The sequence below is a fragment of the Arvicola amphibius genome, chromosome 3 (assembly GCF_903992535.2).
Source record: "Arvicola amphibius chromosome 3, mArvAmp1.2, whole genome shotgun sequence".
Lineage (NCBI taxonomy): Eukaryota > Metazoa > Chordata > Mammalia > Rodentia > Cricetidae > Arvicola > Arvicola amphibius.
Genome location: NC_052049.1, coordinates 180450470 through 180477920, shown reverse-complemented (window position 1 = coordinate 180477920; position 27451 = coordinate 180450470). Strand labels below are relative to the sequence as shown.

The 27451-nt window shown below is 47.5% G+C and overlaps 1 protein-coding gene across 3 annotated transcripts in view; it reads right to left on the bottom strand.

Moving 5' to 3' along the window:
• Nucleotides 1–27451, bottom strand: part of Osbpl10 (oxysterol binding protein like 10) — a 232928-nt gene that overhangs the window by 172299 nt on the left and 33178 nt on the right. For 2 of the 3 annotated variants that reach the window (XM_038324096.1, XM_038324097.1), the window contains exon 1: nucleotides 10513–10589. The exons of the other annotated variant lie outside the window; for it this stretch is intronic. In XM_038324096.1, the coding sequence (XP_038180024.1) occupies nucleotides 10513–10565 (53 nt within the window). In that variant the 5' untranslated portion in view covers nucleotides 10566–10589. Of the gene's footprint in view, nucleotides 1–10512; nucleotides 10590–27451 lie in introns of those variants that run through there. 3 annotated transcript variants of the gene reach the window in all.

The window sequence follows — 27451 nt, the reverse complement described above, 5'->3', positions numbered from 1 at the left end:
GAAATGAGTGCTGGGAAGTGAGTTGGGGTCCCCTGCAAGGATAGTATGACTTCTTAGCCAATTAGGCCATCTCGACACACACACAGAGGCGGGGGGGGGGGAATTTTTAATGCAGGGGGGTGGAAAGGAGGAAATACTGATCAAGAAATGTATCAAACATATAGACAGGAATTCAAAGGCTGAGAGGGTCCTGCTGGATCCTGTGACCCAAGGGTACCCAAGAATCTCAAGAATCCCTAGCTGCAAGCATCAGCTTAGAAGGAAAGGGGAGGGGCAGAAGGGGGAAACACAAACTAATGAGGGAAGAATGCTTCCTGGCAGAGGGCTTCAGGGAGTCACCAACTTCGCTGGACCCAGAATCACCTAGAAGACACTTCCGGACACAGCTATGAAGGTGTTTCCAGGGAGGTTTAACAGAGACAGGAAGCGTGCCCCTGACTGTAGAGCTATCTGGCGCTCCTGCTCGAATGTCTCTGCCATCATGGTGGACAGCACCCTCAAGCTATAAGCCTGTAAGCCAAAATAAACCTTCCTCAAGTTGTTTTGGGGGGTATTTTGTCACCCAATACTCATGGCACCCTCCTCTCCTCGCTCAGCCCCTCCTATAGCTCCCTCTTGAGGGTTCCTCACACCCAGTGTTCATTTATTGCTCAGTTTCTGTTGCCCAGTGTGACCCACACCTCCCAGGCTGGCAGGGAACCAAAACACTCAATAGAAGTCCAATAGCTACCCAGTCAGCAGTCTCAGGGCCCAGCAGGGCAGGCCAGGCCAAGCAGGCAATTAGTCCCAGGCACTAATGCACCAAGAAGTCTGTGTGATCTATGGGCAATCAGACCGGGCTACCTCAGAAGGCTCTAGAACAAATACAGTTTCCAATTGAAATCCCCTGGCTGGCTAGCTGGCTGGCTGACTGGCTGGCTTCACCTGGCATCTAATTAAATGAACCTGGAAGAACAAACAAGTAACTACCACATGCTAGATTGAAATCTCCATGTCCCTACAACATGAATGGGGGGGGGGGGGCACGGTGTGGCCCGCGGGGAGCACACAGAGTCATATTGCAGTTGCTTGGGTCTTTCCAGGACAACTGAGGGCACACAATGCAGTCTCCAAGGAACACATAATCCCAAAGAGAGGACAAACGGCCTCTTGGACCAGAATTCCCACCAGCTGAACTCAAAGGCCACTGTATGGAAGTCATTCCCAGCTAAGTCTGAACTTGTCACAGTCTATACCTAGAGAAACAGCTGTGTTTATAACCCCTGAACTCAGAAGAAAGGTACAACATCCCCGGTTTTCTGGGATTGGGGGACGGATGCAGCAGTGTGTTAATGGGCAGAATTCTCAGTTTTGAGGTTTATTGTAATAAATATTTCTTAAATCAGAGAACTGCTATAAATATTAAAAGATATTAGAAGAGGTTTGGCACAAAGGAAGCTGGGATGGAAAGCCCATCAGAAAGGCTGAATTAACTGGGGAAGATACAGCCATGGGCAGCCATGATAGGACCCTGAGGTGGGAGAAGAGGACTTCAGGTCCAAAGCAGACCTACATGAATAGAGTGATCATGGATAGCATAGCTGGGGTCCTGCAGAGGGGTACAGACCCTTCGGTCCTCTTCAGCTCCAAAAGACAAAAAAATTCCTTGTTCTTAGAGCTTCCTGTAGAGGAAGAAGGGTTTCATACCAGGGCAAGCCAGCCTATGTGCCAGAATCACCAGTCAGGAAGGTGATGGGTAGAAGATAGAATTCAAAGAGCTAGCTGCTCCAGGGATTGGGGCATGTCTCTGGACTCAGCTGCAAGGCCAAGGCAGGCTTGCTGATCCACACCATCCAGAAGCAGGGGGGAGGTGTGGGCCGAGTTCTGAAAGAGAATGGTCTCTAACCTAACATCAGACTCACACACCAAACAAAGACACAAGCAACAAAGGCACTGGTGATGAATCTATCCCTGCACGGGAGTTTCAAGGACACGAGCTAGGTCAGTGTTTGAAAAATGCTTAGAAGCCTTGGCACTCAGCAAGCACAGTGCATCACCCACCAAATCATATAAACTAAGGAAACCCTAACGATTGTGGTAGCTGGCCTATTTATGCAGGGGCACAGGCTGTAATGATGTTCTATAGATATAAGCTGCAGCTCCCGTTTCTCAAGATACACACAGTGAGTGACATCAAGCTTATCCATGTGTCAGGGAGCACGTGGTGTTCCATAATGGGAGCCATTTTCGTGGCATTAGTGATGATCCTTCAATGTAGCAGAGACTGAGGCACACAGATTAACAAATATCACCAAATTGCAAGCCCTTTGATAGTTTCCAAATCTGGTTTGGAGGCTGCATCACTCCATCTCTGAAGAAAATATCTAAGGCTTCTTAGCAAGAGAGACAGGAAAAGGCTCTTGTTGAAGCCTGTCAATTGAATAACCCCTGACTGGCCGAATCACCTCAAGCAAAGGGAAATTCCACAGAAAGACAAGGCAAGGGGGTGGGCATGGCGACACTCACCTGTCTCTCCAGCACTGAGACAAAAGGAGGAGGAGCTCAAGGCCAGGATCTGGAGAGAGGGCTTATGGTGTGGGAGGTCCTTCTGTCTGTGTGTTGCTTTTCTTGGTTAATGAATAAAGAAACTGCCTTGGCCTGTCGATAGGGCAGAACTTAGGTAGGCAAAGAGAACTGAACTAAATGCTGGGAGAAAGAAGGACAGAGTCAAGGAGACGTCGTGGATCCGCCGCAGGAGATAGACGTGCTTTGCTGGTAAGCCACTGTCACGTGGCAGTATACAGATGAATAAAAATGGGTTAGCTAATGGGTCAAGCAGTGTTTTAATGAATATGGTTTGTGTGATTATTTTAGTTCTGGGCAGCTGGGACAAACAAGCAGCCTTCCTGTTACAGGCTTGAGATCAGTTTCACCCCTGAATACCTGAGATCCACACCTAGAACTTAGGTTCAAAACAAACAAACAGGCACATGGTGGCATTTGTGTTCTCAGTGTTGGGGAGGCAGAGGTAAGAGGATTCCTGGGGCTTTCTGGCCAATCAGTCAACCTAGAGAAGTCAGTGAGCCCAGGTCAACAAGAGACCCTGACTCAAACAAAGCAAGGTGGCAGTTCCTAAATAATGACACCCTAAATTGTCCTCTGGACTCCACACATGTATGCACAGACAGACACACACACAGACAGACAGTCAATCTCTCCCCCACTTCATCCCCTCTCACACAGAGTTTGAGACCAGGGAGACTCCCATCTCAAGAAAGAAAGAAGGGGGGAGGGAGGGAGGGAGGGAGGGAGGGAGGGAGGGAGGGAGGGAGGGAAGGGAGGGAGGGAGGGAGGGAGGAAGGAAGGAAGGAAGGAAGGAAGGAAGGAAGGAAGGAAAGAGAGAGAGAAGCGATAAAAAAGAGAAAAAGGTGTCTGGTCACAAGGGGTGCACACCCCTAATCTCAACACTTGGGAGGTAGCAGTACAATCAGGATTTCTAAGTCATCCTTGGCTACCTAATGAGTTCAAGGCCAGATGTGAGACCTTGTCTCAAAAAGAAAGGGAGGAAGGGGGGAGAAAGGAGAGAAGAGGGGAGGGGGTGAATTCGTGTTCCTTGCAGGTCTACAGACACACATTCCCATAACAGAATTTTGAGCATGTCCCCATGTCCAAGCTTACGAATCCTGCCTGTTTGACGGAATAGCTTTAGGCAGTGACCTCCTTGGGGCTTCAGACCATACACACAGCAGCAAGGGCAGCAACCACAGCAGGTAGACATCCTTCAGGGAGATCCATGGGGCATCTGCCACTTCAGCTTGCCAGGCGAGAGCAAACGAATGCCCGGCTTCACCAAAAGAACCACACGGCCGATCCCTTTCCACTCCCGACTTCACCCCAGGGCCACCTCTTAAATGAGTTCTTTATAAAATATATATGACTCAGTTCTGGACAGCATTCACCTGCCTCTGAAGCTCTCCCACCAGCAAGCTGCAGCTGAAGCCTGCGTACTAGTACAGCTCCTCATACTGTCAGTGATGCTATGAACATCTCCACTAACTGCACTGGGAGTCCTCGGGGAATTCCCTTGATGGAGCATCCCTCTGGGCTTAGTTCAGTGCTGTGCCTAAGAGGGTTCATTTGTGTTCCCTTGTGGTCCCAGTAAACAAAACTGTCTCCTCATAATTGTTGTCCCACTTCCATTGTCACCATCACGCAAAAGGCAAAGCTAGGGAAGAAGGAGACAGCGCAGTGAGTAAGCACCTGCCACACAAGCGCGAGAGCCAGGACTCAGATTCCACTCAAGTGCTGGGCGTGTGTGGCAGCTGTCATCACAGCCCTTGGGAGATGGAGTCAGAGCATTCCAGAGCCAGCTAGCTATTGACACTCAGCCAAATCGGCGAGCTGTGGAATCAGGTGAGAGACCCTGCCTCAATAGATGAGGTAGAGAACAGTTAAGGATAAGCAACATGAACCTCTTATCCTCTCTCTCTCTCTCTCTCTCTCTCTCTCTCTCTCACACACACACACACACACACACACACACTGCACATGTCAGCACGTGTGCCCACATACGTGTAAATACTCAGACACATAGGGGCCAAAGAAATGGCTCAGCAGTTAAAGACACTATTGTTCTTCCAGTAGGGCAGGATTTGATTCCTAGGTAGTCACATGAGAGAGACACAAAGACACATTCCTGCCCTCACAGAAATGGTGCTCCATTGAGGGATGGGGAAACTACAGAGATATAAGGAGTACATTCAGCATCAATCAGCACTTTATTGTGTGTGTGTGTGTATGTGTGTGCACACCTGTGGATGTGTGCAGAGGTCAATGGCGAGTGTCCTCCTTAATTATGACAGGACTTGTTTTTGAGAAAGGGTTTCTCACTGAACCGACTGCTTGCCAATTCTGCCTGCCTGGCCACAGAGCTCTGGGAATCATCCTGTGTTCGCCTCCCAGCGCTGAAGTTACACCTGACTTTCATGTGGATGCTGCGGATGGAACTCGGGTCCTCACGTTTCCATGGCAAGTGCTTCACCAACCGAGCTTTTGCCCTACCCACACAATAAGTTCCCTAGAAAACCAGACGCAGAGAGCGACAGTACGCTGCTGTGTACAAGATCCAACCTGGTCTATCTGTCACGGAGACCTGTTAGTCCGAGCAACAAACAGAAGAACAAGGGCCAGAAGAGCCAGCTAAACAAAATGACCATGATCTGAATAATAACTAACAATTTTGGGGAGGTAGTGGGCACAGCAGGTTGACAGGACAGAAGAAAGCTGGTGTGTCCCAAATGGTGCGGGCAGGACGGACACACTGTCCTAGCACCAGGCAGAATGGCAGAGCCTGGCGGATGTGGGAGCACTAGAATTCAATATCAGGTACCAGGAGACATTTCTGAGGGACTCAGTGCAAAGACATGAAACAAGGTACCATTCTACAGCGATGCTCCTTTCCAAAGATGAAGCAGGCGGCCACTCAGAATCTACTGCAGTAGCCCATAGGGAGTGGAGCTGGGATGTAGCTCAGCAGGCAGGTGCCTGCCTAATGGGCACAAGGCTATGGATTTGATCCCCAGCACATCACATAAACCAGGCACGGTGGAGCAGGCCTGTGATGGTTGAGTCTGCTAAGTGCAGGCCTTAGGAGCATCAAGCATCCAAGGTCACCTTTGGTACATGATGAGTTCAAGACCCTGTCTCAAAACATAAAAATAGATAATTAAGATGGGACTAGAACATCGGCGGGGGGCGGGGGTGTATCTGTTTTCACCAAACCCAGCTACAAGAGTCACCTCTTCCCCTTGCACGCTGACAGTTTATGCCTCTGACAATCTAGGGGCTGGGTGCCCAGCCAGGGACAATGGTGTGGGTGTTTTTGCTGAATAACAGCCCATTGACGTCCACTCCCCTTCACAAACTGGACAGGAACACACACCCTTGACTTAGGTTCGCTCTCACTTCCGGATGTTGGCTTGCCTTTGGGCATTCTGAGATCAATTCCTCTGCTGTATCATTCCACTTCCATTGGTCAGGATATTTTTAAGTACCTGGTGGGTATTGATCTCCTATAGCCGCTGGAGCGCTTCTTGCGGTGAGAGATACAGGGAGATCAGCACCTCCCCTGGGGACGTGGAAACTGGGTGATTACTAGCCACCAGGAAACGCTTCTACAGCAGAGGCGCCCAGTCAAGGCCCTCTAATGACGTCAACTTGAGGTCACAGGAAAGACAGTACATTGAACCAAAGAGAAGTACCCTAAAATATAGACCTGTTAAGTTGGGAACATAGTGCAGTCAGCAAAATGCTTGCCACAACAGACCTGGGTATTAGCCTCAAAACCCATGTAAAATAAATAAGTTCATTAAAATGAAATGAAAAATAAAGCCATCTACGGTGACACACACTTGTAATCCCAGCACTAGGGGAAGAGGGGTCTTGGGGCTCTCTGGCCATCCAGCCTCGCCAAATGACAAGTTCCAGGTCAAAGTGAGAGATGAGGAGGAAAACTCAGTCATTCTCTGCCACCCCCACCCCCCACAAACACAGAGTGAATACACAGAGATTGACAGATAGTGGGGCTGGAGAGATGGCTCCATGGAGCACTAGTTGCTCTTGGGAGAAGACCAAGATTTAGTTCCCAGCACCCACATGGTGCCTCTCAACCATCTGTAACAATTCCACTTCCAAGGGATCCAGCGCCCTCTTCTGGCCTCCACTGTCACTGCATACACATGTGCAAGCACAGACCTACAGCCAAACCAGTCACACACACAAACCATCACAAGCATCTGTAGCAACTCCACCTCCGAGGGATGCAGTGCCATCTTCTGGCCTCCGCTGGCACTGCATACACATAGCACAAGCAAACTTACAGGCAAACAGTCACACACACAAAATAAAAATCGATAAACCTTTTCAAAATGTTTTTAAGAATTTTTAAACATTCAGCTAGAATTCCTCAGGGTTTATAACTGACTGCTGGTTCTGCAAACCTACCCACAGGTCAATGAACAAAGCAAACCCTAGACTGCTGGCTGGGCTATCTGGTGGCCTCTGGGGCAGAGTTTCTAGAACAGTCTATTAAAGCAGTCAGTGATTTCCTCTCTGGATCCAATCCTTTCTCCTCCAGCATAAATAAATATATCAGCATCCAGCCGGAAGACCAGCTCCGCCTGGTTTCCGGACCTTCTGCCCCTTGCTTCATGGGTATTTTTGGAGGGACCCGATCCTGGAGAAAGGAACTAGCAGGATGGAACGTGAAAGATGCCATTAACTGAATGACACTCTGCTAATAAAAGCCATCATCAATAGCTCAAGATTAAAAGAGAGGGAGGGGACTCCTCACTAAATTGCCTCCTCTCTGCTAATTATTTCATTAGCGAAAAAAAAATTAAATTAACAGCTCTACAGTGATTCAGTGATTTTTGCTGAGCCACTCTGGCAACCTGATCATTTCATTGTCCTCTCTTGGATCAAATGAGTGTGTGGCGACTTACATAAACCATCACACTGACTTCTCTCCTCGGGGCCACTCTCCACAGCCCGGCTGCAACCAATGCCACTTGGCCTTCAGCAACCCATCTGCCCTTGAACCGCCCTCCCTCCAAGGAGGCTTTAAAACCAACCGTCTAATATCTTAAATTGAAGACAACAGTGGATGATAGCGGTGGTGGTAACAGATAGGAGGCAGGGAGAAGGTGCGGTGGATAAGGGGCCATGGCTCAATGACAAAGTGCTTGCTTAGCAGGCACAAGACTCTGGGCTCCATCCCCAACATTGCTGGAGATGTGCATGTGTGCATGCATGCATGCGTGTGTGTAAAATACAGTAACAGTGCCTTTGTATGTGTGTGTGTGTAAAATACAACAGTGCATTTGCACGTGTATGTGTGTGAAATACATCAAGAGTGCATTTGTGTGTGTGTATGTTTGTGTGAAATACAGTAATATAAATCATCCCTTTCTGGTTGGTTTTCCTGAGTCTGTTTGAGCAGCTGTAATGGCCAGCCCATCACCTTGAAAAGTGAGGGGTCAAGTGTAATAACCGATCTCTGAGGGACAGGACACCTTTGTCCTCGGGCAGAGTAGAAATGAGCCTTCTTACACATTTAACCAGACATCAAACCTCCTCAACTTAAGTCACACAGTCTTTGCCCACTCCAAATGACCACGTTCTGCCATCCAGGGCTCATTGGAGAGTATGCCAATCAGAGCAGCAGAATGCAAATGCCCCTCCCCCCAATATTCTCAACAATTGACAGGGAGACTTTCACAATCACCTTTAGCCCAACATAAAAGCTCCATAAATCCGTGCTTAATTACTTCTCAGGCACCTGTTAATCTCCGTGCCTTTTTCCAATTAACAAAACTGAAATCAGCAGGTTTCGTGTTTCTGCCAAAAAGGCCAATTGTGTTCATTCCGCCTCGTGACTCCCTCCTAAAACCAATCACTTATTTCTTACTTCCCTTTCGGAATTATTCTGTTCAATAAATATCTTTATAAAAACGAGGCTCTACTCCCTAAGAAAGTCGTAATCCAGGGCTGACAAGATGGCTCAGTGAGCAAAGGCTATTGCTGCCAAGGCTGATGACTTGTTTGATTTCCAGAACCCACACAGAGGAAGGTCAGAACCAACTCTTCCAAGTCCCTTCCCCCAGCCAGGTATCACACACTTATTAATGTACTTATACCCACACACACGCACACACAAGCACGTGCACACACACACACACACACACACACATCAATATAAAATAAATAGTTCATAAAATAAATTCACCCCCTGCGAGGGACTAGGGGTGAATGAAACTCAATAGGAAAACATTGCCTGCCATGTTTGAGGCTCTGGGCTCCAACTGCATCACCAGGAGAGGAGAGTTGTATTTGGCTTTAGTATTTCAACTTCCAAAGGATTTATTCTCAACTGAAGATGTAGCTCAGTTGGTAGAGCGCTTCTCTAGCAGCATACCTGAAGCCTCAAGTTCAATCCCCAGCACCGCACCAACCCCGGGGTCATGGTGTCTGCTTGCAATCCCAAGCACTGGGGAAGTGTAGGCAGGAAGATCACAAGTTCTGGATTTCCCTTCGCTACATGCCAGCCTTGGTTATATATGATGCTGTCTTTAAAGGAAAATTCTACTTAACACCATGTTTTAAAAAGAAAAGAAAAAATAGAAGGAAGAAGCATTGCCAACCTTTCCAAAGGCATTTTTTTCTAAGTTATGTAAGGCATTCTCCTCTCCTCTTGAGCACATGGATAACGTGGCTCTGGGAGTGGTGGCCACAGGGCACTGAGAACAGGAGAGGACAAACTACAAGCTCAGTTGTGCCGGGTGTACCCCCAGACGGAGTCTCGAGACAGGTGGGCAGCCACGGTGTCCTGGTTTGCCTCTATGTTGCTGTGATAGTCAGTGACCAAAAGCAACTCAGGAAGAAAAGGGCTTGTCTGACTTACAGGTTACAGTCCTCAGATGAAGCCGAGGCAGGAGCATGGAGACAAGAGCTGAAGCAGAGGCCATGGAAGAGTAATGGTTTGCTGGCTCGCTCCTCGTGACTTGGTCAGCTTGCTTACACAAGCCAGGACCACCTGCCTAGGGCTGGCACCTCCCACATCAATCAGTAATCAAGAAAATGCCCTACAAACTTGCCCACCAGCCAATCTGATGGAGGCATTTTCTCAACTGAGGTTCCCTTTCCCCAGGTGACACTAGTCCTAACAGGATTGGTGGTTACTCCATATGTGGCTTCAACAGGAAGCCTGCATCCTGAATGTTTAAGGTTGCCCTAAGATGTAGTAGGAAAACTCCAGGTCTCTCTCTCTCTCTCTCTCTCTCTCTCTCTCTCTCTCTCTCTCTCTCTTTCTCTCTCTCTCTCTGTTCTCTCTCTCTCTCTCTCGTGTGTGTGTGTGGTGTGCTGCAGGCAAGTACATGTGTGATGTGTATGCACACATGACCATGCAGGGACATGTCTATGCATATGCAGAGCCCAGAGGACATGTGGCACCTGCTGTATCACAGTCTGCCTTATTCCCTTGAGTCAGGTTCTCCAGCAAACCTGGAGCGAGGCTGGCATCTAGCAGGGCCCAGGGATGCTCTCCACAGGCACACTCAGCTTTTCACATACATGCTGAAATTCTAATTCAAGTCCTCATGTGCTGTGGAACAATTTTTTGTACACTGTGAAGATGTGTTGCTCCCATTGGTTTAATAAAGAACTGGCCAATAGCTAAGCAGGAAGAGGTTAGGTGGGAGAACCAGACTGAGAGATGTTGGGAAGAAGGACAGAGATGCCAGAGAGATGAAAAGGGAGCAGGACATGTAGAAAATGAGGTAAGAAGCCATGAGCCATGTAACAGCACATAAATGAACAGAAATGGGTTAACTTAAGTTGTAAGAGCTAGTTAGTAATAAGCCTGAGCTATCAGCCAAGGATTTATAATTAGTAAGTCTCTGTGTGGTTATTTGGGAGCTGTCTGGCAGGACAGAAACTTCCACCAACACTCATGCTTGTGCCATGAAACCCTCCTACCTGCTGAGCCATCTCTCCAGCCTGTTTTTGACCTTTTGAGATGTTGGAAACATCCAAGAAACTCTGTGGTACTGAGGGGTGCAGCTGACGCATGGGATGTCAAAAGCTGTGGAGACACAAATCATGACTTCAGAGCCTTAAGGTGTTTTAGCAAAATGGATGCTTTAAATATATGACTAGAGGTTGAATATCAAAGAAGTACAATTAAGTTTATGAATAGTGTAACAGCCTTCCATAGAACTTTAATTTGTTAAATTTAGAAACTAAATGATGTAACTCAATGAGTGGGAAAACCATTTTTGAAATGAAAATTATTAGTATGTAAATGAAATCATTTCCACAATTGAACTCAAGGTTTCAGAAATAACTAAGCTGTCAAATGTAGGACTTGGATAAACTGTAGTAATTGAAAGGGGACAATTGTGTCTTTATCTAAGCAGAAAAGCTATATTTAATTATTTTTAAAACACTGTGAAAATCTCCCATAACTTTTATGCTATTATTTTACATCTCCTTTTGACTTTTAAAAAACAGTAGCAAAAGCCAAGTGAGGTGGCACGTTCTTGCAATTCCGGCAATTCCGGCACTCAGGCTAAGCTGAGAGGATCAAGTTCAAGGCCAGCCTGGGCTAATGGTGGGGTTCTTGTCTCAAAAGGAAAACCCCCTGAGAGATGAAATAAGCCTTGGCAAAGACATGCACAGCCAGCAAAATGGCTGCTGTGCAGGCGTGGGAACCTGAGTTTGATCCCAAATCCATATAATTGGTCAGAAGTGACAGTGAACCTTTGTAATCCCTGGGGAGGCAGAGATGAGTAGAGATCCCTTTGGCTTCACAGCCAACCACCCTGTGTGGACTTGACAAGTTCCAGGGCCTACAAGATGGCTCAGGCAGTAAAAGGTGCTGGCTGCCAAACACGATGATTTGTTTGACCTTCAGGAGTTATGTGCTGGAAGGAGAGAACCAGCTCCCACAAGTTGCTCTCACAAACTGTTGGGATAGTCTCAAGTACTGGCATATATACACAGATACATTTGTGGCGGGGTGGGGGGGAAGAGAGAAAAAAGAAAACCTAACTTTTAAAAAAGAAAATGAAATTCAAGGTCATGGAGGATCCTGTCTCAAAAATGGAGGTGGAAGGTGTCCTGAGGAATGATACCCAGTTGACCTCTGAGTGCTACACACCTATACATACATGTGTATGTGCACACATACACAAAAATACACAAGAGTTGAGGTCTGGCTTAGTCAGCAGAATGATCACCTAATCTATACAAGCCCTGGGTTCCTTCCCCAGCACCTCATAAACCAGGGTCAGAAATTCAAAGTCATCCTCAGGTCACGCTGAGCTAGGCTCATGGCCGCCTGGGACATGAGAAGATGTGCAGGGGGTGCATTCTATCTGCAGCACTAGGAATGAAAAGTCATCAGGGTAAGAAAGGGATGAACGAGAAGCTGGAGAGACGGCTCAGATTTTAAGAGACCTGGGTTTGAGTCCCAGTACCCATATGGTAGCTAGCTGTTGCTAATAACCCACATGGTGGCTCACAACACTCTATACCTCCAGGTCCAGAAAATCCAATGCCCTCTTCTGGCCTCCACAAGCACCAGGCATGCACACGGTGCATGTGCACATGCATGCAAGCAAAACACCCATACACAGCAAATAAAAATAGGAAGTTTAAAAGACATAAATGAAACAGGAAGAAGGCCATAACTGGATCACTGACCAGACAGAAACCCAACTGTCATGGGCCCCACTGCATCCAGGGGGTGAGCAGACCTCTAAGGACAGGGAAGCAAAGTCAATGAGGCCTCCATCAGGCAAGACTAGTGCACAGCTCCTAATGCCACGTGACAATTGAGCAAGCCTGAGGCAGCCAGCCCCTTCCGCATCACTCAGAAACTGAGAGAGAGATTTACACCTGTCCAGACATCCAACTAGCAGCATCCAATACCAAAGTCAGACTAAGGCTAGTCTCCTGTGGACAAGACAAACAGGAGCCGCCTCTCCACTGCCACCCTTGGCCTCTGGTCTACAGGGTGAATTCGAACTTCACAGCGTGAGACACCCGGAGCCCACCTCAGTCACACCCATGTCCAGCATCCACTAAGTCCCGAAAGATAACACCATTTCCAAATCTGAGATTTTGTTCAGACCATACATGGTACCCAAAAGGGCATGCCCAGAACTGACAAGATCTCCTCTCTCATGGTCTGAATCTTGGTATCCCGGGCCTTCCAAATGAGACTGCTGACTGCAAGCACTAAGCAGCCAGGTGTCTCCAGGAGATATGGAAGCGATTCAGCCAGAGATGGTGACACACACCTATAATCCCAGAGCCCAGGAGGGCGAGGCAGGAGGATAGCAAATTAGAGTCCAGCCTGGTCTATACAATGAGTTCCAGAGGCAGCCAAAGCTATATAGTGAGACTGCATCTTGGGGGTGGGTGGAGAATGATATTAGGAACTTGAAATACAAAAGATGGAAAAATTGTAAGTACAGGCAGAATGAAAAGATGAGGGGCTAGCAATGGTGGAAGGGGAGGGGACACAAAGGACTTGAGGGTGATGAAGCTGTTCTGTATAAAATTATAATGGTGGCATGTATTTGTCAAAAGCTAAAGAAGAACTCAACACTGATTGCCACATGGTGTCTGTGATTTTAAAAAGAAAACTGTGTAAGAGGTTGGAGGATCCTGGGGATTCGGGGGATCTAGACTATGCAGAGGGAATTTAACGGTATTAAGAATGTATGAAGCAACCTCAAGACAGAGCTTGTAAGGCTGAGAGCCAAAAGGAGCAGCGGGGTTCACTGTGCTCTGTCTGATAGAATCATTTCCCGTGGGGTACACGACACCACTATGCGTACTGGGACTTAGCAATGAAGGACACAGATGGTAGACAGTGAAGCCAAGTTTCTCACTGTTCACAGACTAGCAAGAGGACAGCCTAGGCTGGTTCCTGCAGTAATAGAAGTTAGTAGAAGTCAGGTACTTAAACTAATGGATTACACTCGTGTTAAACTTGATATACAATGGCTATCCATAGAAACAGATGTGTGTATACATGTATGTATGCTCCTATTTCTTTCCCTCTGTCTCAGGAGAAGAGATATCTCCATCATAACAAGGGCCAAGTGGCCAGATCCTGGCTTCTAATCCCATTCTCCAGAAAAGAAAATAGAGTTGCTGGGAGAGACTATTCCAACTCTAAGATCGGGGCAGGAAGCATAGGAAGTGAGCCTGGAGTATTCTGTAGGGCCAAGAAGCAAGGATGCTTTCAAAACCAAGCAAAATACATTGTTTCCAGGAGTGTATCCAGGTAACAAAGGAGCCAAAGGCAAAGAACTTCTAAGGCAACAAAATGGGAAGATCTTCAGCATCAAAATGAAGTTCCAAAGGACTAGACCTCAAAACCTAAATATGGTAGGACCCCCCCCCCATCTCTGATTTCACTTTTCCAAATTCTAGTAACCTAGAGTTGACTGTAGTCAAAAGTCATTAATTGGAAAAATACAGAAATAAGTCAAAATAGGGTTTTAATTATGCATCACTCTGAGTGTGTGATAAAATCTCACTCTGTGCTGCTCTGTGCACCCCAGAGGTTAAAGCATCCTTTTGTCTGGGATATCCACCCTTATGTGCTACCCACTTGCTAGTCACTAAATGACCATCTTGGTCAGACCAACTATCACAATGTCACAGGGCTTGCATGTAGGGCTCAATACCCTCTTTGGTTTTGGGTACCAGCTGGGAAGCCTGGAACACACACACACACATACACACACGTACCATAGAGGAATAAGGGTTCCTGGACTCACATCACCACACTGATAGGAACAAGTGATAATAAGTAGAAACAAGCTCACACTCAGAAGTGACAGACAAATTATGCCACCACTCTGCCCTCAGGCAAGAGGAACATAGCCCAGCACTGAGGTGTAAGACGAGCAGACTGCCCTCCAAGGAGCGTTAAAGGGGCAGGAACAAAGGAGAGTGGCTTTGCCAAGGGGAAAGCTGAACTACAGTACTTCCGGGCAAGTAACTAAGCCATACTCCTGCCGCTTGGGCAGCTGAGGCAAAGCGATTGCCACTAAGTGAGAGCCAGCAGCCCAGCTTGCTTCTCTGTTGTAAAAAACATTGACCAAAGCCAGTGTAGGGGTGGAAAGGGTTTATTTGGCCACGAAGTTGCAATCCATCATCAAGGGAAGCCAGAGAATGAAGCAGAGGCCATGGAGGAACGCTTCTTACCGGCTTGCTTTTCCTGGCTGGCTCAACTACTTCTCTTATACAGCCTAGACCACTTTCCCAGGGCTGGACCCTCCTGCATCGGTTCAGCAATCAAGAAAATGCCCCACAGACATGCCCACAGGCCTATCTGATGGAGGCAATTCCTCTGCTGAGGTTTCCTTCTCAAGTTGACAACCAAGACTAGGTACATAATGAGTCCCAGGCAAGCCTAGGCTATGGAACAAACACCTGTGTGTGTGTGGGGGGGGGGGAACTCTAGTGATGGTGATCAGTGACCAATCGTGTGCCATTTACATGACATAATGGAAATGGCGCCTCACTTCCGTCATCTCTCTCTCTGTGTGAGTGCTAGTGTTGTCAACTCGACAGAATCTAGACCTCACCTGGGAGCTGAGCAGCTGGGTTTGTCTATGGGGCTCACCTCAACTAGGTTAACCTGGGTGAAAAGACCCATCTTAATTGTGGGCAGGACCAGTCCCTGGGCTGAAGATCCAAAACCGTCTAAAATGGAGAAAGCCAGCTGAATGTGAGCATGCATTCATGGCTCTCAGCCTCCCAACTGTGACTACGGTGACCTGGCTGCCTTGACTTCCCCTTCGTGACTGTACTCCAGCACTGTGAGGCACAGTGAACCCTTTCTCCCTTCAGCTGCCTTGTATCTTATCAGAGCAACAGGAAAAGAAACTAAGACACTCCACAGGGTAATCATCCAATCACGAGAAGAAGAAAAAAAAAACCTCATCAAGTTCCAGTAAGGGACGTCCTACAATGTATCTAACGGGACCTTCTCGCTGTGAAAGCCTGGGAAAGGAGCCAGAGTGGAAGAGGGAATGTGGCAAATGACGGTCCTGGATGGGTCTGGAAAGGAAAAGGACATAGGTCAACTATAGAGTTTAGTTAAAAGTGAGCTATCGTCAACATTTCGTCATTAATTATAACTAATTTTCAGACTGATATAAGATGTTAATAATAAAGAAATAGGAGGGAGATGAGAAATCTCTATACTAGCTGCTCAGTGTTTCTGTGACTCTTATATTGTTAGATAGATAGATAGATAGATATAGATATAGATATACATATAGTAATTAAGGTTTTTGTTTTTTGTCGTTGTTTTTGTTTTGGTTTGGTTTGGTTTTGTTTTTTTGAGACAGGGTTTCTCTGTAGCTTTGGAACCTGTCCTCAAACTCACTCTAAAGACCAGGCTGGCCTTGAACTCATAGAGATCCACCTGCCTCTGCCTCCCAAGTGCTGGGATTAAAGGCGTGCGCCACCACCACCAGGCACGTTGGTGTTTTTCAAGGTTTATTTATTTATGTTTTATGTGTCTGAGTGCATGTATGTATGTGTGCCCCACGTGTGCTGTGTCAATGGAGGGCAAAAGAGAGCCTTGGATCCCCTCAGATTGGAGTTATTGAGTCACCATGTGGTTGCTGGGAGTCAAACCTAGGTCCTCTAAGAAAGCAGCAAGTGCTCTTAATGACTTTGCCATATCTCACCCCATTTTGTTTGGATAGTTTTTGTTCTCCTAAGTAAAAGGAAGAATCAAGCCAAGCATGGAGGGCTGTCAGTCTCCAGGGTAAGGGTAAGTGACAAGGACCCAGCCCCCACGTGGCTTCTGTCTTCTGTGGTAGACTTCATCTCAATACCACACAGTCCTCAGCTCTAAGACGTGACTACTGGCACTGAACAAAGAACATACTAGAACACAAAACCAAAGTAATTTTTAAGTGTTACTAAGAATTCCCAGAGACACTGCAGAGGGCTGGATGTGAGGGGGCCATGGGTAATAAAGCTCCTTTGGGGGGCCCTAAAAGAGCAACAGCAAGAGGCTAAGGTGAAAGAGGTGCCTCAGAAACAGTGTACAAAGAATAAAGGACAAGGTCCAGGACCGTAAAAGACTAAAGAGCATTCCTGGCTTATCTAAGTCGTTTCCTAGGGCAACGGCCTCCTCTCATCAAAGAGTCTCCAACAGCAAGCAGGCTCTACAGAGAGCTCAACTGTCTAGACAGTGAGAGGGTTAGGAGCCATGCCCCTGCCTCCGGTTAATCAGCATTGTCTCTGGTCTGCATCTGGCTTTACCCCAGCCCTCTTGAGAAGTCCAGCCTACACACGTGTAGGCACCCTGAGTACCACTCTGAAACAAATACAGCAAATACCCACAACCACTGGGGAAAGACCGGGAAGAGGCCACTAAAAAGCCTACCTCTCTTTCCCCCTGCATTTGTAAAAGTTAAAGACATTCATATAAAATAAGGCTTTAAGTGCTGGGGTCATAGCTTGGTTGGTAGAGTGCTTGCCTAACCCAGACAAAGCCCTGGGTTCCATCCCCAGTACCATATGAACCGGGCATCGTGGCCCACGCCTGAAATCCCAGCACTTGGGAGGTAGAGGAAGGAGGATTGTAAGTGCAAGGTCATTTCCAGCTACATGTCAAATTGGGGGCCAGCCTGGATCACATGAGACCCTTTATCAAAATAATAATATTGATATAATAAGATAAATGATAATAATAATAATGATATAATATGATAAAATTGTGTATGTGTTGGGGATTGAATCCATGGTTGTCTGAATAGTGGGAAGGGGAGCCACCACTGAACTACATCCTCACCCCACAATGATATCTTAAGGAGGAGCAATAGCACAGGCCTGTAGCCCCAACTCTTCAGAGGCGTATGTGGAATGACTGGACAGGAGAAGCCATCCTGGGCTGGGCAGTAAGTTGGTGTCCAGCCTGGACAACTTAACAAACCCTGTCCCAAATTTTTTTAAAATCTAGAGAGAGAGCATTTGTTCTGGGTTCAGTCCCAGGCTCCACAAAAATAAATAATAAACAATTATGAAATACCTTTATGGCTTTGACAGTGGAACAGAGGGGGGAAAAGCTGCCAGACATGACTGCCAGGCTGCTCTCACAGGTAGACAGCACTACCACCCACCACCCACGACCTACCACCCAGGGCAGGAAGCGCCTGGCAAGCCTAGGCAGCTCCTCCCTATGAGCTACAAGAGAGTTCCAGGGAGTCACGCCAGCCTGCCTGGCACACAGAAAGGCTTCGGCCCTCTTGGGAAAAGTCTTAGACAACACATCTCTGCTACAAGACTTAAAAACATAGGCCCAGTTTGAAAGAGATACGTACAAAGACAGACGTTATTTGAAGACGCATAAAAGGCTTGAGGAATCCACAGAGAAAGACAGTGAGTCCAGCTGGACCAGAGCATGTTTTCTCTTCAAAAGCCCAAAACAGACTTTGGGGTGTAGCCCATAAATACAAAGCCAGCACTTGATCAGGAGTTCAAGGCCATCCTGGGCTCAATAAGACCCTGTCTCAAAAACACAAGTCAAAAAGCCCACATGCCTTTAGCCACCGAAGGCCACACAGGGTTTGCACAGATACTCAGTTCTGCCCTTGGGACATTAAGGCAGCTATAAGCAGTACATAAATGAAGGCTTGCAATTGTGCACCAACAAAGCCTTATTTACAGGCTGAGAGGATTGCTCGAGCTTAGGTGGTTCCATGGTTGAGGACCAGGGTTTGGATCACCAGAAGCCACATTAAGGCCTGGTGGGCATGGCACCTCACAGTCCACCCACAGAAGGCAGAGACTGGGGACCCCAAGGGCAGGCAGGCAGGCAAGTGAGCCAGGTCCTGGGTTTAACTGTGAAATCCTACAAAAGAGAGATGGACGATGATTTCAACATTAACCTCCCATATACATGAACACACATGTGTACACGCAGTCATAATATATAAACATGCATACACACAAAAAGCAGAAAAGAAAAAACTATTCACAAGCATGCTACACTTCACCTGCAGGATGTCATTTTTGCCAGTGTCCTCTTGTGGCTTCTGTAGCTCTAGGCACACAAGTGGGGCACAGACTTACACACAGACCAAATACCCATACACATAAAATAAACAAAAATGAAACAGTCCAAAATGATCCCAATCTTATATCCATCCCTCTTCCACAACCCTTCCCATCCCCCTAAACCGCCCTCCTACAACGTGGGGATTCAAAGCAAACACACCATTTGCTCCTGAATCTCAGATCAGGTTTTTAACAGGATGAACACATGACTTACTATTCAAAGTGGGTGCATTAGAGAGCATGAGGAATGCAATTAATGCTGATGCTGAGACAGGAAATGTGGCCTAACACAAGCCACCACGTGAGTTTAGGCTTCCTTCATGATGGCTTCTCCTGGTGACTCCCTACCCATTTCTGAATGTCCAGGTAGAACATTCCCCCTTGCCTTGTGCTTCTGTTGGACTTGTACCAGAGGAATACTGCTCCCCCACCACATCCACTACAGCATTGGAATGGGGATGTTTCTGTGGTTGGGTGTGCCTGCGGGTGCAGGTGCACACATTCATGGCTCAGATGCGGAAGTCAGAGGACTTGGTCCTCTGGTGCCTTCCACCTTCTGTTTCAGACTGGATCTGCCATTGACCAGACAGCTGGCCCTTGTGCCTCCAGGGTGTCTTGGTTAAGCTGTCTATTGCTGTGAAGAGACACAATGACCATGGCAACTCTTATAAAGGAAAACATTTGACTGAGGTGGCGGCTTACAGTTTCGGAGGTTTATTCCATTATCATCAAGGCAGGGAGCATGGCGGCATGCAGGCAGATGTGGTGCTGGCTACATCTTCATCAGAAAGTCACCAAAAGTGGACTATGACACTGGGTAAAGCTTAAACGAGAGACCTCAAAGCCCACCCCACAGTGACAAGCTTCCTTCAAGAGGCCACACCTCAGGCCACACCTCCCAATAGTGCCACTCCCTCTGATTATGGGGGCCAATCACATTCAAACTCCCACCAGGGGTCTTCCCATCTGTACCTCCTATCTAACAGGGCCGGGATTGCAGGCACATACCACCACACCTGGCTTTCTACAAGGTTTCTGAGACTAGAACTCAGGTCCTCACACCTGAAAGACATGTGTTTTGCCAACAAAGTCACATCCCTGGCCAGTCACTTAGACCTTTACCACATGGGATTCACTGCACATATGATGGAGGACTCTCATTGGCTAATAAAGAAACTGCCTGGCCCATTTGATTGGCCAGCCTTTAGGTGGGCGGAGTAGACAGAACAGGAAGAAGGAAGTGAGGTAGATGGCTCAGTCAGATGCTACACCTCTCCTAAGTTAGACAATTGCCCTGCCTCTACAACCAGACATGATGAAGCTAGAAGCCAGGTCAGACGTGCTGAATCTTTCCCGGTAAGACACCATTCGTGGTGCTACACAGATTATTAGATATGGGTTAATCAAGATGTGAGTAAGAGGCTGAAAATAATGGGCCAGGCAGTGTTTAAAAGAATACAGTTTCCGTGTAATTATTTCAGGTAAAGCTAACCAAGAGGGAGCCGGGCGGGACGAAAAGCAGGCCTGCCCACCGAGCTCCACACTACACACATAGATTTCCTTCGGAGGGTAGGAATATGTACCCCATACAGTGGCTCTGTCCTGGTACTGCCTCATAGTTGGCACTCAACAAGGGTTTGTGCGCGTTCCTGCAGTAACTGCCCATGTTCCCTCAAAATCATCCTGTGTGCCTCCAAAGCAAATCATTCACAGGCATGGGAAATCCTCGCAAGTCCCCCCGTCTCCACAAATTCTGAAGACATTTTTATTCTTATAAGGGAGGGATGGGGGAGATACTGTCAGCATCTTGTGGAGCCAGGTCAGAAACACCGCTGTGCACTCCCCAGAACAAACTGTTGTTCAGCCCACAGTTGAACAGTGCAGAGGTTAAGAAACCCTGGGAAACATAAGCGCCTCAGCTTACTTCCTCCCCGACTTACTGTGAATCTAGAATACAGAGATAGCAAGTTCTGGAAACCTGCACATATGCCACAGACACATCCAGAAAGCCACCAGTGAGCTTGAGAATTCTGTGTGATATAAACCAAGTAAAAATAGCACAGGCTTACTGTAGAGGCGCGGGAATTGGCTGGCGAGGCATGGCGCACACGGAAGCTACACAAACAGCCTAGAATGTGCTCAAGCAGAGCTCCACATCCGAACATACAAGCAACAGAGAACACACATTCAGCAGATGCTGACATAAAGGGGGGCGTTCTAAAACAATGGACAGGATCACAAGGGTCAGAAGAGCCACTGACATCTGGAACCCCAAGCCGACAAAAATCATATTCATTATTCACGCTGAATTTGAAACATCTTCAATGACCATGAGACCGCAGATGCTCCAGCAGGGACACAAGGGACTCCAGGATATGAAGGGGATATTTTCAGCCACAACATCTTATAAAATCAACTTCTGAAAGAGAACATGGCCATCACCTATTTATATCTGCTTCTGTGAGAACAAACAGTGAGTGCTTCCTTAGTAACAGAATCCGTGATCTTTATACTGACTTGATAAATTTTGCAGACAGCTAAGCCTAAAATGTGTGTGCATGCATGCGTGCATGTGCTCTGATGTGCGTGCGTGTGTGCACTGATGTGCATGCATGTGTATGCGTGTGTATATGTGAGCACTGATGTGCGTGTGTGTGTGTGTTTCTGCCTTTCTCCTTCCATGAGCGGAGATGTATATCTGGCGTCCCTTTCCTGGGTGTTCAGGGAACTCTCAGTATTTTTAATATTTTCTTATACAAATGCAATCTTTGTAAGCTTATTGGTAAGGCAAGAGGCCTGTCCTGCTTTTGCATAACTGTTTCCTCTGAGTTGAAATATCCCCTCCTGGAGGGAGGAGGGAAGGAAGAAGAAGGAGGGTGTAAGATTCAGGAAGCTCTAAGACTCAGCAGTTAAAACACTCACTGTCTGGCAGAGAACCTGGGTTCTTGTTCAAGCATTACATTCAGTGGCTCACAAGCAACTCTAGCTCCACGTCCAGGGACTCTGATGCCCCCTTCTGGACTCCACGGACACTGCACACACATGGCACACCACATCCATCACATAGACAGGCATACACACATTACAGGGAAAACAAAATAGATAAATCTTTTAACTTATTTTGGTTGTATGTATAAGAATGTTTTGCCATAGGTATGCATGTACACCCTTTGCATGCCTAGTGTCCAAGGAAGGCAGAAACAAGCATCCTCTGAAACTGAAGCTACAGATGGGTATGAGCCACCATGTGGGTCCTAGGAACCAAACCTGGGGCCTCTAAAAGAGCCACAAGTGCTTTTAACTGCTGAGCCATCTCTCCATGACATACATGGTGCACATACATGTCCACACCAAAAGCAACAGAAAACTGACCAAAGACAGAAACCTCTCAAACACCCAGCCAGAATGAACCTTTTCACTCACAGGCTGATTGTGTCAGGGTTTTTATTCACAGTAACAGAAAACTGGCTGACACAGTATTTAAAGAGACTGGGTAAATGAATGAGTGCGGAGTTCCACCAGGCAAAGAGCCTTGTCCTCTCTGTATGTTAATGACCTTCCGTTCCCAACTCCCAACGTTTGCCACCAGAAACAAGGAAGTTGTCCTACAAATGAGAAATAATAAGAAAAAAAAAGTTACTATTTGGGGACAACCCTCCTCAGAGCAGAAGGCCACCATCTTCATCTGATCAACTGTGCCCACTTGCAAGGGGCCACTCCTCCCAGCCATATGCATACAGTTCTGCCCTTATTGCAAACGGCCACAGGTCTCTGAGGTTGGGGGCTAGGGAGGTTAATTGAGGGGCGCTAACTATGCAGCTATGGGAAACCCCTTAGTTACACCAGCTGAAGATCTTCCAGAGCAGCTGCTTTGGGGTCACCCATGCTCCTGTTAGCACCTCATCATGCATGTTTCAAAAGCAAGCCCAATAAACTCATTGCTCCCCAAGGTGAGTTTTGGTAGAGTTTTGCTTTGTCACTGGGAAGGCAGGGAGACATTGTTTCCGGCTCCCCAGAGCAATGGTTCTCAACCTTGGGTTGTGACCCCTTCACAGGGGTCACCAGAGACCACCAGAAAACACTGATACTTATACATTATCATTCATAACAGTAGCAAAATTACAGTTATGGAGTAGCGAGGAAAATAACTTTATGGCTGGGGGAGGGGGTCACAGCAACATGAGGAACTGTATGAAAAGGTGATGGCAGTAGGGAGGTTGAGAACGGCTGCCGGAGGGAAGAAATTCTCAGTTACATCCAGTCAGGTCTGTTATCACATGCCTGAGTTCCCAGCACTCAAGAAGCAGAGACAGGAGGATCACTGTGAGTTCAGATCCAGTCTAAGCCGCATGGCCAATTCCAGGCCCAGTCAAAGCTGAAAAAAAAATCCTGCTGGTTGTTTTTTTGTTTTGTTTTGTCTTGTTTTTTGTTTTTTTAAATGACAAAAAGGATAGGCTGCATAGAAAAAATAGGGAAAACTGGGAGAGAAACTTAATCCAGTGGACTCACGGGATGGCTCAGGGGAGGGGATGGCCCTGCTTCCAAGCACAGCAACCATTCGGTCCCTGGTAACCCGCATGGTGAAGGTGAGAACAGACTCCTGTAGGCTGTCCTCTGATCTCCACATGTGTGCTGTCTCTCTCTCTCTCTCTCTCTCTCTCTCTCTCTCTCTCACACACACACACACACACACACACACACAGAGAGAGAGAGAGAGAGAGAGAGAGAGAGAGAAAGGGAGAAGGGAGAGAGGAAGAGAGGGAGGAGAGAGGAAGAGAGGGAGGAGAGAGGGAAGGGGGGGATAGATAAATATTTTAAAATCTAGACAATTAACTTGAGTCACAGTGAGAAGAATCAGGTCATTAAGCCCCCAAGGGCCGAGCGGAGTGAGTGACACCCACAGTCGCTTTCTGTGGCTGGAGCACAAGAGACTTTAAGGGCAGTGAGTCTGATGTGCAAAGGTCATCTAAGACTCTGCAGAAAATGTGCACTTAGGTCCTTGCAAAATTTTAACTCAGAGGTATTGATCTTACAACAGGCAGCGTGGACCAAACATCCTGTCCATTTAGCGGTTCCCTACCGTGCCTGGCAAAGACAAAACAAAAAGCAAAAGCCACTAATTGGGTTTCAAGAATGACTGGGCCATCAAGGTGACTTCTAAAAGTCCACATCTGCAGACAAACAATCCTGACAGCTCTCATCCACACCATCACTACAGCGCGGGTACGACCTTGCCCTGCCCCACCCCCAGCTCCCACCCCAGATCCAGAGGCCACGGTCCCAGGGGTCAAGCTCAGATCCATATGACTAGAAAGGCCTGCATGCTCACATGCCCCATCTCACACTATCTCAACCTAAAGTTGAGCTAAAGGCCGTCCGTCCAAGGTGCAGTGGGGGAAGTAGAAATACAAAAACCGCTCCAAACGCAACCTATTACCAGGCCCAACAGGGTCACCTCAAAAGGCCCACGTGGGGGGCTGGAGAGATGGCTCAGAGGTTAAGAGCATTGCCTGCTCTTCCAAAGGTCATGAGTTCAATTCCCAGCAACCACATGGTGGTTTAGAACCATCTGTAATGGGGTCTGGTGCCCTCTTCTGGCCTGCAGGCATATACACAGACAGAATATTGTATACATAATAAATAAATAAATATTTCTTAAAAAAAAAAAAAAGGCCCACGTGGTAGAGTCTGGATGCCCAGTACTGTGCACTGGGAGGTACTGAAACATTTATGTCAGACGAGAGTCTCCTGAGACACCTTTAGGTTAGGTTAGTTACTAGGTGAATGCCCTCAAAGAGAACTGTCCAATCTGGCCTGTCTCTTCTCCCTCTCCTTCCCCCTCCCTTCCCCCAAGCTATGAAGTAAGCAATGTGCTCCACCAGAAAGTCTGGCCCTGATACACTAATATATCCAAGATAACAAAAGCAATCTTCCAGGGCCCAAGGCATCTAAAACTGGGAGCCAGAAAAATGAAACCCTTTGCCTGAGCTAACCTGGTAAAGCATTTGTCAAGGCGAGCACCCCCAGCACCCACATAAGACCTAGGCATGGAGGGATACATCTGTAATCTTGTCCCTGGGTAGGGGCAATGAAAAGGGTGGATCTCTAGAACCCCCGGGCCAGCCTATCTGCATCGGTGACCTCCAGGTTCAGTGAGAAATCCTGTCTCAAAAAACAAGGTAGGGAGCATTGGAGAAGACAGCTGTGTGGACTTCCGGCCTCCACACGTGCACAGAACCTTTCCCTTTACGAGTCAAGCATCATGGGTATTTGTTATAGCATTGGAGAGCCAGCAGCGCAGCTCTGTGCCTATCAGATGCTGGAAGTGTCTGGTAAAGAGCTGAGCTTGACCGGGCTATCACAGAGACATCGGACCCTGAGCTGTCCCCACTCCCCAAACTTAACTCCCTCACAATCCGCTGACTTGGAAAGGAAATCTTTTAGGCAGCCAGTCGTCCATCACTGCCAGAGCACAGGAAAGGCATCTGAAAATACCCAACATTCATTCTAAGATTAAAAAAATAAAACTGAGAGAAATGGGGCTCCTTCTAACAGCATATACTAAAACATATGTCAATATGGAAGTCGGCAGCAGGGCAGTTCAGGTGAGGATCAAAGGAAGACTGAGCTTTCGGCAGTGCCTCTGACAGAATCCAGAAGGTTCCAGCAATATAATTAGAGAAGAAAAAACAATACCCATCCAAAATTAACACAGGAAGTAACTTTGATACAGACAGAAATAATTTGTTATCAAATATTATCAGGGCCAGCGAGATGGCTCATGGGAGAAGGCACTGGTCACCAGACTTGTCCGCCTGAGTTCAGTTCCCAGAATTGACGTGGCTAAAGGAGAGAACTAGTTCCCAGAAGTTGTACTCTGCCCTCCCCCCACACACACATCATGGCTTATGCGCACACACGTGCATGCTCATACATACAGACGCCAGGCGAGGAAGGGTGACAGCTACCCCACCCCCACACTAAGGGAGACAAACCCAGGTAGGATTCCACCAACATCCACCCTAGAAAACCAATGAGTTTATTGGACTTACTTGCAAACCATAGACGACGAGTTACTTCTGGGGATGTGGGCGCTCCCCTCCAAAAACTGTCACTCAGCATGGATGACGGCTACAACTACAGACGAATACTCCAGCCCCTCCCCCAGACCCCAAGGTCACATGTAATTAGGGCAGAATTGAATACAACTGGCTAGATACTCAGGGGATACTCAAGGAATAAAAAGAGAAAGCCAATAGAGACAGGGCCCCTTCTAAGAGCATAAATAAAATACACGTCAACACGAGAAAGTCAGCAGCAGGGCAGCTCAAGTGAGGATCATCAAAGGAAGACTGAGCTGTCAACAGTGTTTTGTAACAGAAGGCCGAAGACCCTCTCCGCCCCTCCTCCTCTGGAAGGATGTGAGCAGCCTACAAGCTGTTGAGCCAGAAGACCTGGAGAGTTGCTCAGAGCCGAGCTACAGGCTTCAGCAGTAAGATACATGTGCCAAGGTCCCCTTCACCTTCTCCAGTCCAGTTCTGCCCTCAACAGATGTTACCTGTACCCAGTGCTCCCTACCAGGGAGAAGAAAATGCACACTGTGGATTCTTTTGTCAGAAAACTGTCAAACACTCTAAGAAATGCCTGGGAAAACCAACTCATAGCAATTTGTATTCCATCTAATTACAAAACAACTTCCACCTTGACCAAAAGCATCCACTGGGCTTCCAAGATGGGTCAGCAGATCAAGGCTCTTGAGGTCTGATGACCTGAGTCCAACCCCTGGGACCAACACGGTGAAAGGACAGAACCATGCCAACAAACTGTCCCCTGACTTCTACACTTGGGCTGTTGGCACACGCACAAATAAGTAAATAATGTAAGAGAAAGAGTCTCGGACATTGAGATGACGGCTCACAGAATGCTGACTTTGGGACAGGCAGCTTTAGAGGGAAGGCCTTGGTACAGGTCATCCTGGCAGACAAGGCAGGCCTGCGGGAGCTTGAGGCAGCTGGTCATGTTGCAGACACAGTCAGGAGGCAGAGGGAGACGATGAGCAATGGGGCTCAACTTGCTTTCTCCTTCTGATTGGGTCAGGACCCCAGTTCAGGGAATGGGGCTGCCCATGTTAGAATGGGTGTCCCTGCATCAATCTACTCACTCTAGAAACTTCCTCACAGACACGCCAGAGGTTTGTGTCTGGGGTGACACTGGATCCATCGCATTGACAGTATTAACTATCATCTCTCCTTAACTCAGAACTCAGAAGTATTTGGCTGAAAAGTCACTTGCTTTGAACAGCCTGGTGAAGCAGCACTTAGGGCCACAAATTCTGAAATGCTGCTTTGGGAATTCAAGGAAGGAAAAGACCTCCAGCTAGGAAGAGGACAGAGGGATGTACTGCGTTCAAGCAATGGGCTCTGGAAATAAAATTCCTGCAGTTGGGAGCTGTGGAGATGGCTCGGCCTATAGGGTGCTTCCTGTGCAAACATGAGGACCTGGGTTTGAACGCTACCACCTAATAAAGATCCGTGGTGACTTGTGATCCCAACACTGTGGAGATGGGCAAAAGACCCCTGGGATTCAATGCCAACACACTTAGCCAGGGAGAATCAGTGAGTCACAGTTCCCAGTGAGGGATCTGGTCTCGACAAATAAGGTAGACAACCCCTGAGGAGTAACACTCAAAGTTGACTTCCAGGTCCTATACACACGTGCACACACATGCACCCACACACAAACAGTAATGATAAATTATTCAAGCAATTGGAAAAGTCTACATGCATGATCTGATATAAAATACAGTCATAAT